At 65.5% G+C, this 19,855-nt stretch overlaps 2 protein-coding genes across 7 annotated transcripts in view; one reads left to right on the top strand and one right to left on the bottom strand.

Moving 5' to 3' along the window:
- Positions 1-14,664, top strand: part of ESPN (espin) — a 30,353-nt gene extending 15,689 nt beyond the window's left edge. Inside the window, exons 6-15 of one of the 3 annotated variants that reach the window (XM_054583294.1) lie at positions 214-415; positions 1,375-1,646; positions 4,173-4,334; positions 4,425-4,632; positions 5,864-5,890; positions 7,051-7,196; positions 7,273-7,536; positions 12,057-12,136; positions 12,237-12,248; positions 13,803-14,664. In XM_054583294.1, the coding sequence (XP_054439269.1) occupies positions 214-415; positions 1,375-1,646; positions 4,173-4,334; positions 4,425-4,632; positions 5,864-5,890; positions 7,051-7,196; positions 7,273-7,536; positions 12,057-12,136; positions 12,237-12,248; positions 13,803-13,950 (1,521 nt within the window). In that variant the 3' untranslated portion in view covers positions 13,951-14,664. Of the gene's footprint in view, positions 1-213; positions 416-1,374; positions 1,647-4,172; positions 4,633-5,863; positions 5,891-7,050; positions 7,197-7,272; positions 7,537-12,056; positions 12,137-12,236; positions 12,249-13,802 lie in introns of all 3 variants that reach the window. The other 2 variants (XM_054583300.1, XM_054583293.1) reach the window with 2 other exon arrangements.
- Positions 14,665-15,268: 604 nt separating this feature from the next.
- Positions 15,269-19,265, bottom strand: TNFRSF25 (TNF receptor superfamily member 25). Of its 4 annotated transcripts, none has more exons than XM_054583277.1 (10): positions 19,230-19,265; positions 18,556-18,679; positions 18,238-18,372; positions 17,749-17,916; positions 17,587-17,659; positions 16,834-16,916; positions 16,637-16,744; positions 16,395-16,432; positions 15,781-15,961; positions 15,269-15,603 (listed from the first exon to the last, which is right to left on the bottom strand). In XM_054583277.1, exons 1-10 carry the CDS (start codon positions 19,263-19,265, stop codon positions 15,269-15,271), a joined length of 1,281 nt encoding a protein of 426 aa, XP_054439252.1. The 4 variants fall into 4 exon arrangements, with proteins under 4 accessions (XP_054439252.1, XP_054439255.1, XP_054439259.1 ...); XM_054583280.1 differs by having other exon boundaries at positions 16,841-16,896; XM_054583284.1 differs by lacking the exon at positions 16,637-16,744 and having other exon boundaries at positions 16,395-16,429; positions 16,841-16,896.
- Between the last annotated feature and the right edge of the window lie 590 nt (positions 19,266-19,855).

Here is a 19,855-nt window from a genome sequence, read left to right as displayed (position 1 = left end):
TCCCAGGAACCCATGGTCTGCTGCTGGGGGGCTGCGCTTGAATCTTAGCCTAGGAAGAGCCTCAAAGACCCACTCGTGACGGGGAAGAGAGCCCAGAAAGGGCGGTGGCTTAGCTGAGGTCACACAGCTAGGGCATGCCTGAGCAGGACCCTGGCCCAGAGCAGGCTGGTGTTCAGGGCCAGTTGTCCTCATGGCCTCCTGCCCTCCACTCAGAGCGTGGAGCACCGCGTGCTGTCCAGGGATCCGTCCGCTGAGCTGGAGACCAAGCAGCCGGACTCGGGCATGTCCTCGCCTAACACCACCATGTCAGTCCAGCCACTGAACTTTGACCTCAGCTCGCCCACCAGCACGCTCTCCAACTACGACTCCTGCTCCTCCAGCCAGTCGAGTATCAAGGGCCGGCGCCCACCACGCGGTGAGTGGGCCGGTGCGGGGGGAGGGGAGGAGGAGAGCAGGCTGGAGCCAGACCTCTGGGTGCTGGGGGCCAGCCCCGGGCCCACGCTGCCCACAGCGGATGCTGGAGGCTGCCCAGGTCACCAAGAGAGGGCGCTGGTTCTGATGAGAGGCAGGCGACACAGATGCTTGTGTGTCCCCATCACAATATACATGCACATCCTCCCCGACAAAACCGACATGCACCCTGCACATGATATAATGTTCTTGCTTACACATGCACAAGCTGTCCCCCAGACCTTGCACACTCAAGAGTGCACACTTGTACAAGTGTACACACAACATAGTTACAAATGCACAACCACATGTGAAAAGCTGTGCAGATATGTACACAACTACACTACACACGAGCACACAACTCTCTGCTCTATACCCTAGATGCGTACACACACGCACCCCATGTCCACAGACTGATACAGACACATTCATAAACACAAAGGGGCCTGTGCGCTCGCTCACAAATACACAAAATGCACAAACGCTCATGCCGCAGCCAGACATGCGTGCACGCACACACTGACCACGCCCTGAGTACAGGTGTCCACCCGCCTGCGATGCCGGCTTTGTGCCACCAGATGGTGGCCTGCAGAGACTGGGTGTGGCTGTCGTACTCCTGCCATCTGCCCTGCCAGATCTGCCCTGAAAAGCAGCCCCTCCGCCCTCCAGGTGGCTCTGCTCTGAAGGCACACCCAGAAGCCCGAGGTGCCCCCGAGCTTTCCCTGCACACTGGAGCCTGTGGTCTCTCCCCAGCAGGTGCAGGGCTGGGGGAGGGCAGGGCCAGGACGCGGGTGGGGTCATGCTGGGCTGCGGCCCTGAGTCTGCCTCCCCCCTTGGCAAGTTGCTTATGGGCCGTAGAGGGTCCTGGTCCTGAGGGGCAGACTCTCTGCCGAAGTGCACACCCAGCCTTGCCTTCCCCCGCAGGGCCCCCCAGCGGCAGAGAAGCAGACATACAGAGCTACATGGACATGCTGAGCCCAGAGCCGAACCTGGCTCCGGGCAAGACGGAGAGAACCACAGCACCCCCGCCACCCCCCGGCTTCCCTCCGCCACCCCCACGCCCAGGCAGCCAGCTGCCCCCGCCCCCACCGGGCTACCCAGCTCCTAAGCCCCCCGCGGGGCTGCAAGCAGCTGACATCTACATGCAGACCAAGAGCAAACTCCGCCACGTGGAGGCCCAGGCCTTCAGAAAGGAGGTAGTGAGCCTTCACCCGCCTCCCTGCCTCAGCACCGGACCTGGGCTGATGGGGGCGGCGGAGGCCAAGGGCTGCCTGGCTTGTGGGCACAGGGTGGGGGTCCCTGGGCCAATGGCCTGTTCAAGAGCCTGCATTGCTGGCTGGCCTGGCTGGCCCCCTGGGGGCTCAAGGCTGCGCACTGGGGGCAGGGCGATGGGCAAGACAAAGTCACCATCCTCTGGGCAGCTGCAGGGCACGGGAGGGGTGAGGAACATCTTCCCAGATGGTCATGCCTTTCCAGGGGCTGGATCCCCACCTGCCCTTGCACAAAACGGCAGGGTAGTCATGGAGTCTGCAGAGAATGTGTCTTTGGGGTGGGAGATCCAGGCAGTGTGGCTGGGGAGAGAGGGCCAGGAGGGGGTGTGGCGGCAGGGCTTGGCACTCCGCCAGGGTTGGGGGAGGGGGCAGGAGGAGGCTGAGTGGGGTTTGGGGCTTGAGGTCCCCTGGGGGTGGAGGGGTGAGGCTGGGACGGGAGTCCTGGGGAGGGAGGGGTGGAGTCCCGTCTGAGTGAGCTGAGCACAAGGGGCCCCGGACAGCAGGGCCTCTGGGACCCCGGCCGAGGCTCTAGCGTGGGGCCGGGGACAGAGGGCTGGCTGGACAGCTCTGGGAGTCCTGGGCAGGGAGGCCCAGAGGGCGCCCTGGGGTGTTGGCCAAGGGGCCAGAGCGCAGCTGTTCCGAGAGGTGGGGAGACAGCCCTCTCCGGTGGCGGAGTGTGGGATAGAGACCCCTGAGGGTCCCGTGGGGGCTCTGACCATGTAGTCCTCGCTCAGGTCCGAGGCAAGCCGCTGCAGGGCCAAGCTAAGTAATCAGTTCCCACAGGTGACCCGGGTCACAAGGCCACTGGGGAGGGGAGGGGAGGGGCAGAGCCAGCCCAGTGACTCTACCCGCCCCCTTTCACCCCACCTCAGAGCAAGCTCTCAGTCAGGGTCCCCCTTCATCTCCAGAAGGTGGGGGCCCAAGAGAGGCCTGCAGGGGCAGAGAATGCTCCCGACCGGGCTGTGGGCCCTGCCCAAAGCCACAAGACAGGTGGCCCACCCAGGCCCCCTCCCCTCCCCTGAGCCGGAGCACCCAGCCTTCGGGTCGCTGCCCCTCCCGGGTGCGTGCGTGCCAGGCCGCAGGCTCTGGCCGCTCCACAAAGGGCCCTTTGTGTGCCCGCAGCGCCCCCAGCCCCTGGCCTGGTAGCCTGACCGCAGCGCCAGCAGGGTCGCAGCGTGTGTGCCTCGGGGCTGCAGGGGGCGCCGAGGGGGCGGGCTGGCCCAGAAAACAAATCCTGTGGTGTCCCGTTTCCTGCAACGTGAGCCGGGTCGGGTGGGGCGTGGAGGGTCCGGGGCCACGGCAGGGACGAGCGGGCGGGGAGGTGGGGCAGGGCACAGCCCCCGCCCGTGGACTCGGCCTTTGGCCCCGCTGCCTCCGGTCCTCTCCGCGCCGGGCTAAACGGGGGGCAGCTGCGACGGGGCAGGCGCGTAGCTGTCACCCGAGCCGCCTTGCCGCCCCTGAAACCCGAGGCTTGGGCGAGGGTGTCGGTGTCGCTTACGCGGACGGCGATGGTTTCCAGATGCGGCCAGGGAAGGGCGGGGGCGTGACCCGGGACCCAGGGGGACCAAATGGGGGAGGGGGTTCAGTGCCCGCGGTCAGGCCGGCGCTTCTGCCTCGGAGGAGGGAGGGACGGAGCGCGCGGATGAAGACCGAGATGCGCAGCTGCGCCCAGCGGAGGGAGAGAGGCGTCGGAGCAGGGGCACATCTGGCGCACCGGCGGGCGCGGTGCGCGGCCGGGTGTGGCGGCGCGGGCGCACCCCCCGCTGCCCGGGATTGGCGGGCCCGGGTGATGTCAGGCCGTCGGAGCCCCTAGGCGCTCAAAGGCGCGGGCGGGCACGGGCTGGGCTGTAACCCGAGAGGAAGGATCAGGTAGCTCAGGTGTCGGGTCCACGCCGCCCCCGCCGCCAGGTGCACAGCGGGGGCCACCGGCACCGGCACAGGTAAGGAGCCCCGGGCTGGGCTGCTGAGGGCCCTGGGCAAGCAGGAACCTCACAGGACACGGGCTCTCGAGGGGGCTCCCTCGGGGCCGGGATCCCCGCCAGAGGGCTCGGCGGAGACCTGTGGACGGGCAGTGTGGCCGCGGCGACTGGGGTGCGGCGGAGGCTCTCGCGCCGGCCAGGCTGGGAGCGGCCCCTTCGCCGGCTCCCCCTGGCGTCTGGGCTGGGTCACCCCGCCCCTGGTCCCGCCCCTTCTAGCCTCAGTGGGGGCCCCTGCCCACAGCCCCTCCTCGGAGGGCCCGTCGAGCCTGCCCTTCCACCCAGGCCCCCCTGCCCCTCGCCGCGTCCCCGCTCTGTGCACAGGCGGTGTCTAGGAACAGGGCTGGCGGCGCCCCTCGACAGCCGCTGGCCGTGAGCCACCGGGAAGGGGAAGAGCGGAGGGTGGGGCGGCGTGGGAGGCACGAGGGACCAGGGCCTGAAGCCCCCCCCACCCCCCGCCGCCGTCTCTCCGCAGCTGAGCTCCCGTGACAGCCACAACGGGCTGCGGAGGCAGGACTCCGGCCGCAAGCCCCGCGCCTTCAGCAAGCAGCCCAGCACGGGGGACTACTACCGCCAGCTGGGCCGCTGTCCCCGGGAGCCGCCGGCCGCTCGCCCGGGCATGGCGCACAGCGAGGAGGTGCGTGCCCGCCCGCCCGCCTCCGCCGGCCGCCTGGGACCCGGCCAGGCGGCCCGCGCCTCACTCGCTGGCCCCTCCGCTCCCCCGCAGGCGGCGCTGCTCCCCGGGAACCACGTGCACAACGGCTGCGCCGCGGACCCCAAGGCGGCCAGGGAGCTGCCGCCGCCGCCTCCGCCGCCGCCGCCGCCGCCGCCGCCCCTGCCCGAGGGCCTGAGCTCGCCACCGCCCGCCCCGCCGCTGCCCTTCGAGGGCGCCGGCCCTGGCTGCGCGCAGCGCCGCTCCTCCTCTTCCACTGGCAGTGAGTAGGGGTGCACTGAGGGGGAGGAGCGCTGCTCTAGCCCCGGAGGGGGAGGGACACCCAGACAACCCCAGGGCTCCCTCTTCTGCTGTTCTTCCTGCAGCCCCTCCTCAGGGAGGACTTGGCCCTAAAGGAAGGCCCTGCCAGAGCAGGACTGGCTGTGTGACCCGGGGCACGTCCCCTGCCCTCCCAGGCCTGCCTCCCGCCCAGCGGGGCAGGCCGCCCAGGTCTGGTGGCAGCTGTCTCTGATGATGAGCGAGGGCTCGAGGGAAGCTCCGAGAAGCAGAACCAGCTTCCAGGAGGCAGGGCTGCTGGCCAGCCTCCCCCCTGGCCCCGCATCTGCCCCGAGTCTCCCCTCACCCCCTTCCTGGGTCCTTCCAAGCCGGTGACAGCCCCTGAGCCCTCCTCAGGTGCACCAGGGCCTCTCCCCAGCCAGAGCTCCCTCAGGCCAGCCAGGGCCTGGCTTGGGGGATGAGGCCAGTAACCCATCATGCCTGTCGCTCCTGGGGACTCTCCTGGGCATCCTTTCTAAAGAGCTAGACTGGTGACCAGGGTTCCTGAGCTCCTTTCTCTTCCATAATATGGGGCGGTCTCCAGCACAGCTGGGCTTCTGAAAGGCCCAGGGAGCAGTCCGCTCCCCCTCCTGGCAGAGGGCAGCTTTCTCTCCAGCCACTCAGTGCAGGGGCCATGCTCAGGGGCACCGCCCAAAGCTTCATCTTCCTCATGAGGAGCGCACGGGCACAGCAGGGGCCGGGGGAGGTGCAGCTGTGTCCCCTGGGGCTCCTAGGGAGCCCCAGCCTCTGTAGACCAGAGCCCATGACAGCACGTCTGCCACCAGCTGAGCGCCCAGTTCCGGGCTCAGCGTCTCCCCTCCGCAGCCTGCAGCCGGCCGAAGCTGGGGGCCGAAGGAAAACAGGCTCTGGGCTTCTCCAGACACCGCTCTTGGCAGAATCTGGACTGGGCGCCCTACCCCAGCCCAGGGCCAAGATGGAGGCTCTTGCTAGGGGGCCCAGGGCCCAGGGCAGCCCTGCCCAGCCCTCGGGGCACCGGCAGAGCTGGGCCCTGAGCAGACCACCCTGGTGGAACCCTGAGCCGCCTGAGCCGGGTCAGACGGGTCCCTTCCCTCCTCCTGTCCTCCCAGCCCTGCTCCCACTGTCCCCGCTCTCCGAGCCTCAACCCAACACCCTCCCTCTCCTAACTCCGCTGTCACTTCTCTCCTCTCGGTCCCTAGAAGTGAGAGTCCTGAGACACAGGAAGAGTGAGTAGCTGCGTGCGCGTGCGTGCGCGGCTCCTGGCTGAGGTGCGAGGGTGGGGGACAAGGCACGCTCAGGGAAAGCGAGGCCAAAGGGGCGAGGGACTTGAGGAGAGGGCAGGGCTGGGGCCGGGGCCGGGGCCGATGCCCAGCGAGGGGTTCTGGGGCCACGGTGCGGGCCTCTGCCCCACACCTCCCCTCTTACCCCGCCCCACCCCACATGTGTGACTTCTGGGCCCGGCTGCTGTTGCTTGCCGGCGCCTTCCCCGCTTCGCCCTCCCACACTGTGAGCTGGGCTCCCCAGCCCAGGGAAGCCGGGAGCTGTCGGCCACTCCCCTCGCCCAGCCCTGACCGTCCTCGGGCTCTAAAGCAGCCCTCCCCAACCCTCAGTCGCCTCTGCCGACCTCGCTGATAAATGCAAACTCCTCGGGGGCATTTGCATGCTGCCGGCCTGGTCCTCCTTCCGGCCCCGCCCCCCCGCCCCCCCCCCCCCGCGCTCCACATCCTTAGTAAGGGCTCCACTTTCCTGCCCGCCCCCCCAAGCTGAGCAGCGCTTTGCTGTAAGTGTGCTCCTGGCTTGCAACTAGTACGTCTGCACGGGTGTCTGTCTGGGTTTGTCAGGGGTGGGGGAGTACTGGCTGGGTGGTGGTATCCAGGGCCCCTAGTCTGTATAGCCATAGAGGCTCAGGTGACTCAGTCCAAGGGTCACTGGTCTTTGCTGATCCAGAGAGAGGGCCAGAGGGAGACTCCACCCTGGCGGGCTGAGCCAGGGCACCCGGGACAAAGGTCGGGGGCTGGACCCTGGTAGTGTATTGGAGCTGGGCAGTCCGTGCGCTGGGCGGAGGCATTCATTAGAGTCCCCGGGACCAGCCCGAGAGCCATCATGAATCCCCAGGGGCCTCCAGGCGGGGGCCCCATGGCCCGTGAGTAGGGCTGGGATAATGGTGGGGTTGTACAACTTTGGACTTCCAGCGAGGGACCCGACTGTGGGGTCCCCAAGAGCCGAGCCGCCCACCAGGCTGGGGATCTGGATGGCTGCCCTCGGGACCAGAGGGAAGGCTCTGAGCCCGTCCCCACCTGAGGAGGGGGCAGCAGAGGCACGGGTGGGGGCCAGGAGGGATGCCGCCCCGCCCCTTGCAAGCGCCTCCTCTCCTGCCTTCACACAGGCACCAAGTCTTTCAACATGATGGCCCCGACGGGGGACAACTCAGAGCTACTGGCTGAGATCAAGGCTGGCAAGAGTCTGAAGCCCACGCCGCAGAGCAAGGGTCTGACCACGGTGTTCTCCGGCAGTGGACAGCCGGCCTCCCAGGTAGGTGGTCCGAAGGGCACCCTGGCCCCTGGCCCCGGCCCCTGCCCGTGCTCAGCCCCGCCGCTTCTCGCCGTAGCCTGACTCGCCACTGCCGCCAGCGTCGCCGGCACCATCCCGGCCCCGGAGCCCCACCCCGCCGGCCGCAGGGCCCCAGCCGCTGCTCAATGGCAGCCTGGCACCGGCGCCGCCCTCCACCCCAGCGCCGGGCGTGCAGCTCGATGTGGAAGCGCTCATCCCCACGCACGACGAGCAGGGCCGGCCCATCCCAGAGTGGAAGCGCCAGGTGATGGTCCGCAAGATGCAGCTGAAGATGCAGGAGGAGGAGGAGCAGAGGCGGAAGGTGGGCGGTGTGGCGCTCCCCAGAGGGCCTTGGGGGTCTGCACCTGGGCCCACAGCCCCGCCCCAACACCCCAACCTGTGAGAGCCCTTCAACCTCCCATTAGCTGTGGGGAAAAGCAGGGTCGGAGGCCCTCCCTCTCCTGGGACTCTCCCCAGTCTTCCCCGCCCCCAGCAGCCTGGGATCTTGTAAAAATGCCTATTCTGGGTCAGGAGCTCTGGTGGGGCTGAGATCCTGCCACAAGCCGCAGGGTGCGGCTGACTGTGCCACTCCAGGGCCACACTCTGAGTAACCAAGAGGCTTTTGGTCATAGAGAGGCCTGGGCTCTGTCCCTGCATTGCCACTTTCCAGCTGCTGATACGGACTCTCATCCGGCCTCAGTTTTCTCATCTGTCAGATGGGTTGATCGTCACTGGCTGGCAGGGTGGTTTGTCATTGGTCCATTCGACAAATGTTCCCTGGGTGGCATCTGGGTGCCACACTGTTGTAGCCTCTTGGGAATTCAGGGGCTATATCAGGGTCTGCTCCTGAGGGAGCAGAGGGGACAGCCAACGAGCAAACACGGCACCTTAGCAGAGCGATAAGTGCCCCCCCAATGACAGACTGTTCCAATATGGGCAGCGCCGTGGTGGGCGTGCAGAGGCCCGGGGCAGCCCACCGTCCTGGCTGGGCTGGAGATGGTGCTGGGCAAAGTGAGGTCTAGGGTAGACTTGGAAGATGAGCAAGAGGTGAACGGGGAGAGTGCGGCAAAGAGCTCGCGGGCGGGAGGGGGAGGTCCGTGAGCCAGTGGGCGTGGCCCGGCGACTGTGCCGGGAAGGCAAGGGGTAGAGCTGGGGAGGTGGGGTCAGGTCACCAAGGCCTGGCCTTGAGGAAAGCGGACTTTCTCCTGGAGCAGCGGGGAGCCTGGGAGGGAGGTTAAGCTGGGAAGTGGCATTGTGGGGTTTGTATAAGGGGATTGTGGTGGGTCAGGATGCGCTGGGAGGGCTGTGAGGAGGTGAGGGCGCCCCCCCCCCACCCCAGGCTGGAAAGGTCTGGTGCTAAAGGGACAGCCCAGAGGTGAAGGAAAGTGAGGGGGAAATGAGACTGCAAGGAGGGCCTGGCAAGCCTACCCTTCTGAACTGTGTTATCCCAGGGATGAGAGGAGGTGGGTGGGACTAGGAGAGGAAGCCACGCCTCTTTTAAGAGCCTGTCATTCAGGCGGACAGTGAGGGCTTGGGCCACAGGGGAGCTTTAGAAGGGGCCTTCAGCCGGGGGCGAGGAGAGGCCTCGCAGGCATGTGGCCTCAAAATCGCAGACCTTGGATGTGGTGGGAGGGCCGCCGTGCGTCACAGCTTCAATGCCTTTTGCATGTTCTTCGGTGGTGTAATGAGCAACCGAGCCAGGCACGGAGCCCCTCCTGCCCGCCCTGCCTCTGCAACAGCGCCCAACGACTGACTCTGTCCCCGCCAGCGACCAAAGTGGACACTGCCCAGCGCCCGGAGCGGCGGCCTGGGCTGAAGCCTCCTCCCAGCGTAATCGCCCGCCAGCCAGGCGCGGCTCTTCCCGGCAAACTCGCCCCGCGGAGCCATTACACCACCTGGGACATGCAAAGGGCGCCCCCCGGCGGCCGCCGCCGGAGCCGGGCCAGAGGGAGACCCGCCTCCCTCCCCTCTCTTGTCTTCCCCGCTTAGCTGACATCCGCCAGCTCGTGCTGCTATCCCCGCGAGGGCTGGAGGTATTCCCGCGAATACAACGGCATTCTCGGGCCCTTCGGAGAGCTCATGACCGAGGCTGACATCCTCCGCATCGAGCAGCAAATTGAGAACCTGCAGGTGTTGCACAAGGCGCAGAAGCTGGAGGCGCGCCTGAAACAGCTGGAAATGGAGCTGGAGCAGCTGCTTCCCATCTCGGCCGCTCTGTCGGCGCCGCGCTTCACGGTGGACCCGCGCCGCATGCACGGCCGCGCCGCTAACTTGCCTGCCTGGTGCAGCAAGATCTCCACGTTGCTCAAGAGCATGGCCACGCTGCTGGCCGCCCTGGGCGGCCGGCCCGCGCACCTGGCCGATCTGCTGGCCGCAGACACGGGCCTGCCTCTGGCGCCGCTGCCCGACGCGCCCTGGCGGCCGGGGCCGCTCTGTCTCGGCCGTTCACACTCGCTCAGCTGGTGCCGGGAGGCCGTGGCGCGCGAGATCCTAGAGTGCGGCGTCTCGGTGCAGCGCCTCCGCGCCATGTACGAGCTGCGGGCCCAGGGCTCCGCGCCACCGCGCAGCCCCCGCCGCAAGTTCTCGCTGTCGCCCGGCGCCCCGAGCCGAGAACCCATTCTTGAGGAGGACTACATGGCGGCCGGCCTCGGTGAGCCGAGCGCCGTAGCCTCTGCCAACAGCCTGCCGCCCGCCCAGGAGCCCGCGGGCTACTTGCACCCGCCCGAGGTGCCAGGCCGCCAGGCGGCGCTGCCTGAGCCAGAGCTGCTGGCCCGCGGGCCGCCGCTCCCCACCGAGCTGCGCGGCGTCCAGGACTACATCGACATGCGCAAGGAGCGCATCGTCTACCTCTTCCTGGAGCACTGGCGCAAGTGGACCTTCCACGGTCACGGGCGCCAAGCCCAGGCGCGCCTGCGCAGACTGCTGCCCCGCGTGGTGGCCGCCGGCGCCGACCCGGCCCCTGAGGCCTTGGAAGCCGCCGACGCCCCCCAGCCGCCGGCGGGTGACAGCCCCGACGAGCGGCTGCTGCGCCTTCTGAAGCAGCGGCAGGTGGTGGGCAAGCTGCTGGGCCACTGGCGGAGCCTGCTGCGGCAGGTGCCTGCGCGCCAGCCCGGCGGCCCGGCCCTGTCCCACGGCCTGTACTGGCCCGAGCACTTCCTGCCGCCCCTGGACGGTGGTGCGCCCCCGCGCTATGACAGCCTCACGCTGGACCTCTTCATGCTCGGCTACTTCCAGCTGCTTGAGATGGGCTTGAGCCGCGAGGAGCGCAAGTTCCGCCACCTGCTGTGCTACGAGATGTTCGACAGGCTGGGAAGCCACCCTTGGGAGCTCATTCGCCAGTTCCACCGCGTGGTGCTGGAGGAGGTGGAGGCCGGCCGGCGTTGCTGGAGCGACGGTTTTGAGGACCTCAAGCACCAATTCTTCGGAGACAGCCCGGAGGCTAAGCCGACTTGGGAGGAAGAGGCCGAGAAGGAGCAGGAAGAGGCCGAGAAGGAGCAGGAAGAGGCCGAGAAAGAGCAGGAAGAGGCCGAGAAGGAGCAGGAAGGGGCTGAGAAGGAGCAGGAAGAGGCTGAGAAGGAGCAGGAAGAGAAGAAAGAGAAGGTGGAGGAGAGGGAGCCGGCCCCAGAGGCTGCACCAGCTCAGACAGAGGACTGGCCAGAGGGTCATCCGGAGGGCCCGGGCCCTGCCCCGCAGCCCCAGCCCCCACCCGCACCCCCGCCAGCCGCGCCTCCCCCTACGCCGTTGGACCCTCCTAGTTCGGAAGCCCCTGCTGAAGATCCCCTGGAGCTGTTGTCTGAAATGGGCGAGTTCAGCAACGAGGACATCTGCCGCTACATTGACCGCAGCTTCTCCTTCTGGAAGGAGAAGGAGGCAGAGCTTTTCGACATCTGAGCAGAATTCAGAATTTACCCAAGAGTCAAGCATCTTAACTCGGGCCTGGATGCCTGGCTGATGAGTTCTGGAGGCCAAAAGCAGTCAGGAAGAACCCTGGAAGGTGGCCTTGGAAAACCCAGAATGCCCAGAACCAGGCTGCCTCGGCATTTGAGGTCCCATCATGGCCGGATGGGGGGAGGAGCCAGGATAGGCCGCGCATGGCACAGGGCAGACCGGGCGTTCCCTCTGGCCCCACAGCCTTGGCTGGCTCTGTGCAGAGCCAGGTGGAAGGAGCAGCCCCTCTGAGTGAGGGACTGTGGGTCCCCCTTGGGGCTGTGCAGCTCTCTCTTTCTCTCTGGATTTTTCCTGGAGTTCACAGCTACCTCTTTGGTTGAGGTCACGGGAGCCACGTGTGCAGTGTTCCGTGTGACGTGTTCTCTGTAACATGCGAGTAATAAAACGCTTTGCTCTAAGCTGCCTGTGTTGGATGTCCCCTACCACAGTTGTAGCGTTGATGTCTACTCCATTTGGGAAAAGGACAGAAATGGCCAGAAGGTCCTTCACAGTGGAAACCAGGGCCAGCCTGAGCCTCTCAGAGCTGGCAGGTCTGTGGGGGCCCACGTATGGGTCTGTCCAAAGATTGTGGGTCACAGGTCTGGGGCCACCTGTCCACCCGCCTCAGTGGGGAATCTCTTTCTCTGCTCTCCTCCTACACTCAGTACTGACCATTCTGGTGCCTCCTCTAGGACTCATGGTTGGGGGCGGGGGGGCCGGGAGGCCTCCTCCAAGGAGGGTGTGGCCAGGCGCCTTCCTCTACTTGCCCTCTAGAAGGGTGTCAGAAGGGTCTCAGCCTGCAGCCCCACCTGTGTCCTGTTTCCCGTGACCCCTGCAGGCTCCCTGGGTTGGGGGCACACCCCCGGCCCCCGCCCCCACCCGCGCTGGCCCTGAAGCTCTGTGCTTGTGTTGCAGGAGGAGGAGGAGGAGGCCCGGCTGGCCAGCATGCCTGCCTGGAGGCGGGACCTCCTTCGGAAGAAGCTGGAAGAGGAGAGGTGAGTTGGGGTTCCGAGAGATGTGGGGTCTGGCAAGGTGTCTTGAGCGTGTCCCTGAGGTGGTGGCACTACCTAATGCTGTCTCGTTTGTTTTTTCTAGGGAGCAGAAGCGGTGAGTTCAGGGCCAGGCCCAACCTGCCTCCCCTTCACACACCAGTCGCAGGCTTGTCCTTTTGGCCCTTCACCCAGCCCCATCTTGAGCGCGTCCCCTTGTCCCTCAGCCCTGTGGCACAGCCTTTCTGTCCCCAATCACTCCCCCACCCCGCCCCCCACCCCGTGACTCAGGCCGTTCCCCAGGGCCCGCCCCTTACGCTGGAACGGCCGTGCCCCCAGTTCCCCAGCCCCCACCTCCTTAACCCAGACTGTCCGCTCTGCAGCTGACCCAACGTCACTGCCAGACCCTGACCACCCTCCCCTCACACTTAGTCGCTGCCCCCGGGAATCTAGCCTAGGGCTGCTTGACGGAAGTATAATGCGAGTGGCATATATAACGTTACCCTTTATAGTAGCCCAGTCAGAAAAAAAAAAGATGTAGGTGACTTGATTTTCATTGTGTATTTTATATAACTCAGTGCATCAAAATTCAATGATATATTTTAATAATGATAACTTTAATTGAAGTTATACATTTCAATATATAATCATATAAAATTATTTTTTTTAAATATATATATTTTTTTAGAGAGCAGGGAAGGGAGGGAGAGAGAAGGAGAGAAACATCGATGAGTTGCCTCTCGCTGGCCCCCCTGCTGGAGACCTGGCCTGCAACCCAGGCGTGTGCCCTGACCGGGGAATTGAACGGTGACCTTTTGGTTTCCAGGCGGGCGTTCAGTCCATTGAGCCACACCAGCCAGGGCAGATCATATAAAATTATTAATGAGATCTTCCACGCTCTTTTAAATCTAAGTTTTACCTGCAACACGTCTCAGTCCTGATATTTCTCTTTTTAAAAAATATTTTATTTACTTTTTAGAGAGAGGGGAAGGGAGGGAGAAAGAGAGGGAGAGAAACATTGGCTGCCTCTCCCACTCACCCCCAACCGGAGGCCTGGCTCACAACCCAGGCCTGTGCCCTGACTGGCAACAGCTTTTTAGTGTGCAGGCCGGTGCTCAGTCCACTGAGCCGCACCAGCCAGGGATCAGGCCTGAAATTTCTAACACTCACAGCCTCACGTGCTCATCAGCTGCCTATCAGCAGGGCCGATCTAGCCCCCACGTTTTCACAGTTTGTCCCTAATTACCCAGCCCCTGTCTCCCAAGCATGTGGTCCTTCTGCTCCCCAGCAGCCCAACCTCAAGCCCCGGTAACTCAGGTCCTAGCCTCAATACCCCCGTCCTCTGCTCCTCCCCACCTCCTGCCACACTGTGACCCGGCACCTGTTCGCAGTAATGCCCCCAGATGGCAATAACCCAGCCCCTCTGTGCGCCCCAGTGTGCAATCCAGCTGCAGCAGTCCCTCCTGCGGGCCTCCTAACCCAGCCCCTGTCCCCAGTCACCTTGGTCTTCGACCCCTGGAATCCACTGCCCTGCCTGCCATTCATTCGTCCCTCTGTGCTCAGCAGCCCAGCCCCTGCCCTCAGTAACCCAGTCCCTGCCACCTGTGAGCTGCCACAGGCCTGGCCCACCCTCTCGCCCTTGACGGCAGTTCTGTCCCCACCCCGCGTCTAGAAAAGAGGAGGAGCGACAGAAGCAGGAGGAGATGCAGCGAGAAAAGGAGCAGTCGGAGAAACTGCGGACGCTGGGCTACGACGAGACCAAGCTGGCGCCTTGGCAGCGACAGATCATCCTGAAGAAGGGGGACATCGCTAAGTACTAGATGCTGCTTTCCTGTCCGCATGCCTGCGAGCTGGGGGGGAGGGGAGAGGCAGCCCCCACCCCAGCCTGCCCGACCGGACGGAAGGGCTGGGAGCCACACTGCCCTCCCCTCCGGTGCTGTGACCCCTCCCTGACCCCATTTCGGCCCTCGCATCCCCAGCCCCGGACGACGCTGGAGCGCGCCCACTGCCGCTGTAGTCGCCCAGAAAAAGTGCCCAAGTCGTTGACGCAAAAGATGCTGCTTATTTGCATGCCTATTTACATATATTTGCATGTTCGCTGAATGTCAACGTGTGCAGAGCTCTTCCCAGCCCTGTAGGTGGTGACTGTTCTCCCGGGGGACGCACACCCGGCTGCAACCCCTCCCCCGCACCCCGGAACCCGCGTCGTTGGCGCATCCGCTGGCGCATCCTGGGCGGAGGCCCGCCCCGGCGCTCGGGGAAGGGGTTTTCCTCCCTCCCTGACCTAGATATGTGCCCGGCCCGCATTTCCCATCCCCGCCGAAGGTTTCCTCTCAGTCATGTGTTTACCAGAAACGGTGAAAACTGCCCGTCAGGACGGAGTTGCAGCTCCCGGGGCCCCACCTTCCCCCAGTGAAGTCTGCGCGCTGCCCGTGCCGGGGCCAGCTCCTCGGACCCTTTCACTGCAGTGGCGGAGTTAACGGAGGATGAGGGGCCCCGAACCTGCCTGCGACTGCTGCCTCCCAGGCCCCCGCGCCCCCACCGTCTCGCACCCCCATTAAAGCTCTCTCAGATGCCTGGGGCTCCCTCACGTTCATTCGCGCCTGCAGCCCCCGACTTTGTCTCCCTCTCCCTCTGGGGTAACTGCCCCCGACTTTGTCTCCCTCTCCCTCTGGGGTAACTGCCACAGCAAAGCGAGTGGGGCAGGATTGGGCGTAGGGCCACGCTGGTCCCCACCGCGGGTCTCAGACCCTGTGTGTCAAGACTTCCGGCCCTTTTGACGCTCCACAGGAAACCAAGCCTGGGCCACTTAACACTCCAGCCCCGCGGAAACACCAAGCAGCAGATTTTTTTATTTTTATTTTTTCCATAGGTTTAATACGACGGGCTCAGCCAAAATCAGGCCGAGAAACAGCTGAGCAATCTCCTGACCCCCGCCTCTCCCGATGTGCATCGGTGCTTCTTTGCCTTAACCAGAACCCAGGGGGCGCGCAGGGGTGAGGCCGGCTGGCGCTGCTACGCAGTGCCGTGCCAGAGGCATACATAATAAGTGACATAAAATGTCTACACACATAAGTAACGGTACTTAGGGCTTCACCAAGGGCCACCAGGGCCCCCATTTGGCAGGTGGGCCCCGTGTCACGGGCTGCGCTGCAGGCGGCTGCGCAAGTCCTCAGCGCAGCCATCCAGCCCCATGCGCTCCAGAGCAGCGTAGATGGCACCCAAGCCTGCGGGCTGCTGCTGGCGCCAGCGCTTGAGCATCTCGTACTGCTGGTCACGGAACCGGCCAACCTCTACCTCCACGGCCTCAATCTCGGCTTCGCGCAGCCCCAGCGTGCGCACGAACTCTTTCCAGCGCCTGGCGGGCACCGCGTCCATTACGTCGTAAAGCTGCGGACCCAGCTGGAGCGTGGGGTCCGCCGAGCCTGCAGGGGGCGCTGTCGAGGCGTGCGGCGGTGGCAACGGCTGAGAGCCTGGGGACGGACCAGAGAGAGCCAGTGGGAATGAGGTCTGCGGCCAGGGGGCAGGAAGAGCCACCAAGGTAGTTAGCTGGCGGCCGGGAAGTGGGCAAGTGGCGCCTCAGGAAACCACAACTTGTCACCTCGGACTTCACCTTGGCGACAAGGTCTCAGGCTACTGAAGTCCCTTACCAAAAGCTCTGCCGGGCCGCTGGTCCCAGGACCACGGCAGCTCCGGGAAGGGCGCTTCCTGGATCTGGAGGGCGCCAGAGGTCCAGCTGTTGCCTTCCAACTGGAGGGCGCAGACCTTCTCGCTGCCGCTGAGTGGCGCCAGAAGGGCGTGGGCTCTGTCTGGGGGTGAGAGGTCGGTGGCCTGGAAGCCAAGAGAGCCTCTCGGTCAGCCCTGCTTACCTACTAAGGCCCCTCTGCTGGAGTCTGTGGCCAGCATCCCCCACCCAGGGCCGCCTACCCTGGGTGGGCCTTGCCCCGTGGAAAAGCTACGCCCTCTGGTAGAGTGCCCTCCCCTGCCCTCGCCACGGTGGCCCTCACCACAGTGGCCCCGTCTCACTCAGCTGTTAGCTCCTGTTCGCCCATGGGCCCAGTGGACGGGGAGCGGCCTGAGGCCAGGCACTATCATGCTCTCCGGCCTGATAACTTGGCACGGGGTTTCCTAGGTCAGCTCCAGGCCAGTCACCTTGCCACACACCGGGGACCACGAGTCATAACAAGGCCCAGCCTCTCGGCTCCAGAAGCCCAAGGCCTGGGTGCTTGCTCACCCTCTTCCAGGACATTCCTGAGATTCTTACCTGCAGGGGGTCCAGGGCCTCCACCCCAGCTCCATCTGCTGAGAGACAAGAGTCTCACCAGCACCCAGGCAGGGCTCCTGGGCCTGGGTGCTGGTCCCACTTCTCCAGTTCCTCTGTACATACACCCGCCAGGACTCCCTTCCTCGGTTTCCCCCTATGCATCAGGCCTGAGTGGGCTCTGGGTTACCCATACAGACCCCAGGCTCCTCGGAGTGTGTGCGCGCATCCTCGCACGCGCTTACCGGGCACCATCGACTTGCAGGGCTGGCAGCGGTGGTAGGTGTAGGCCAGGGTGGCACCGAGCAGGAGTGGGACCAGCAGGCCTCCCAGGAGCACCTGGACCCAGGACACTGAAAGAGGTGCAGGTTGGCGGTGGGTGGCAGCCTCCCACGTCCTCACCTTGGCCCATCCCAGCTCTCCCACTGTGTCCCCAGCACGCCACCTACTCTGCCTCCAGCCGCAGACGGCCACACAGGGCTCAGGACAGCTCCAGGGGGCGCTCCTGCGGGGCGGGGGCGGGGGCGCAGGTGAGGGGTGAGGGCCTACAACCCAGGAGCAGCTCTCCAGGACTGCCTGACACCTCCATCCTGAAGGCCCTCCCCCACCCCACCTGGCCTCTTCCCTGGGAGCCGCGCTCTACCCAGGAATGATCCTGAAATGCTCCTGCAATGTTACTTGCGTCCCCAGTGACAGTATCAACAGCCACGATGTCTCGAGCTTCTTCTAGGCCAGACTGAGGGTCACTAGAACGTCAGTCCCCTAAGGACCAGGATTTGCCTATTTCATTTCCTGTCGCATTCCCAGCACGAGAGCAGTTCCTGGAAACGGCAGGTGCTCTGGGGTGGACCTACCGACACCCCCGTTCAGATGGGGAGGCCACATATCCGGGCAGTGCAGTAACGCGCACAAGATCCTCTAGGGAACAAGTGGCAGCTGCTGAATCTCCGCCCAAGTTTTGAAATTATATCAATGTAAATCTCTCTGTAGGTGACAAGTCCCATTTGCCACGTACAGCTGTAAGGATTACTACAGGAATCCTTATTTATCTGACACAGGCGAATCCAGATTTCTCTTCACCTGTTTGCCTGATGTGGGGCCCACCCACCGTAGAGCCAAGCTCCCTCCTCCCTGCCCCCCGACTCCCCTCTGCTCCCAGCTCCCCTCCCCCAGCCCAGCGCGGCCAGGAAGTTACGTGGGGCAGGACACACAGCTGTTGCCATATTCGTAGAAGCCAGGCAGACAGGTCCCGCATTTTGTCCTGGAACCTGCAGTCCAAGAGGTGGTGCGGGTCAGGTGGGAGAGAGGAAGTGAGGGTGGTGGGCGGGGGTCGATGGCCCGTACTGGGGGCACTCACAGGGCACCCTCGTGTGGCGGTGCAGGGCCCCGCAGTCTCTGCACTTGGAGCACTGGAAGAGCAAGTTGCCGATGCAGTGGGAGAACAAGCACTCCATGAGCCAGCCCGGCCTGCAGCCGCAGCGGGTGTCCGCCACCGCCGAGCAGTTCTTCAGAGCCACCTGGGAGACTGGTGGGGGTGCAGGGAGACGGGGAGCACAGAGGCAGTTAGGGGCGGAGACCGCCATGGAGAGGCGGGACAGATCCCCGCAAGGACAGAGACGGGGATAGACCAGAGAGAGGGCGACCCCAAAGGAAAGAGAAGCAGAGGATCCCCGCAGACCAGAGGCTGAGGTGTGCACAGAGAGACAGGAAGGTCCCCAGGAAGAAAGGGCACACCCCACCCCCAGGGGGCCCCAGCCAGGCACCCCGGCCAGGCACTTCCTTCAGAAAGACCGTGGCCTTGGTCTGTCCTCTGGAGGCCCCCTCACAGCGCGAGGCAGCCCCTCACATTGCTCATCACAGGTCTGGCAGCGCGTGCAGCTGGTCTCATGGTGGTTCTCCCTGGCCAGGAAGGTGCCCGGGGGGCACGGAAGGCAGGTGACGTTGCCACAAGGCTCCATGCAGCGGGCTGCTAGGTATTGCCCTGTGGAACCCAGACGGGGTCAGCACGTCGAAGGGGGTCCCCACCGTCCCCTCCCTCCCTTCCTATGGCTCTCTGCTCCTCTCCCAGCCCCTCGCCGGGTCCCTGGCCTGCCCGCCCCCTCCCCCCACCCGGCCTGCCCTCATCTCCCCCCACCGCCCCCCTCCCACCCCTTCAGCCACTCGCCTGCCGGGCAGCCCCCGCAGCAGAGCAGACCGTTCCTCTTCTGAGCGCCGTGGGCGCAGTCACAGCCGGGGCCGGGCGGGCTGCCCTGGCCCGGGGCGCCCAGCAGCAGCAGCAGCAGCAGGGCCTGGGGGACAGGTGCTGCTGGCTCCCCCGTGGCTGCCCCACGTGGGGCCCTCCCTGCCCAGTCTCCCCAACTTCAAATACCCCAGGATTCGCCCTCAGAGCAGCCCATTTCTCAGGTCCTTGAGCAGAAGGGGTGCCCGTGGGTGGGGGTAGAGACTTCCTTCCTCCCACCCCACCCCCCAACCCATGCCCAGGAAAGGCTTCGGAGACGTGGAGGGGAGGGCTCCCCCGACCCTTCTCACGCGGATCCTCTCCACCGGGGCAGAGCCGGATGCCCCCCTCCCCGGGCTCCTTCTAAGGCGGTCAGGGACTCGGATCTTTCCCTGCCTGCGGCCTCCAGACCCCTCGGGCCCGAGAGGATGTTTCCTCTCAGCAGAAGAGCCCGCCCCGGCTGAGCCTCTAACTAGGTTGGAGGGGGGTGCTGCCCAGTCCCAGTGAGTCTGAGGAGAGATTCAGATATCCTCGCGGACCCCTTCCTTCCCTGCACGGGCCCACCCAGGCCCCGAGGTTGGAGGGCCCCCCCTCCCCTGACGGTCCCCACTCACCGCAGCTGCCACTGCCACAAAGCCCCGGGGCTGCTGCTCCATGGCCCCAGCGCCACTCTGGGCCCTCCGACGGCTCGGCTCGGGCGTGGGGGCTTCCCCGCTCCACCCGCCACGCCCGCCCTGCCCACCGAGGTTCCGGTGGGGCGCCCAGCCTGATGCCGCAGGGCCCGCCCCCGCTACCCGGGTGAACCTGCCTCAAGGGTGGTGTTCAGGGCAGGGCCTGGGGACCCTGAAGCGGAGCCCTGAGCCTGGGGCCTGCCGCCACCCCCACACAGGGACTCACTGGAGGTGGCCTGAGGGCAGCAAGGTGCCCACAGGACAGGGCTGCCTCAGGGTCCCCGTGCCCGGGTCCTAGCCCCGGCTGGAGGCCACCATGCTGGGGTGAAGTGATCTCCAGACGGGCCTCAGAGCCTGGCGGGAGGTCACCCCCACCCATGCCCAGGTCCTGCGTGGGGGTGGGACAGGGCCCTCCCCTGGAGGGGAGTTCTAGGGAGAATCCCAGGGAGACAGGCCGCCCACCCAGCATGAGCTCACAGGGCCACTCGGGGCGGGGTCCTCGGAGGCACCACGTGGGGCTCTAACGGGAGACCTCATGGCTGCGGAGGGGACTGGGTTGATTTTGGGGTGTTGGC

Source organism: Pteronotus mesoamericanus, unplaced genomic scaffold (assembly GCF_021234165.1).
Source record: "Pteronotus mesoamericanus isolate MK-2021 breed Mesoamerican mustached bat unplaced genomic scaffold, CSHL_Meso_final contig_1193, whole genome shotgun sequence".
In the NCBI taxonomy this organism is placed as follows: domain Eukaryota; kingdom Metazoa; phylum Chordata; class Mammalia; order Chiroptera; family Mormoopidae; genus Pteronotus; species Pteronotus mesoamericanus.
Note: the sequence above shows the minus strand (reverse complement) of the source record. Positions and strands in the feature narration are given on the sequence as shown.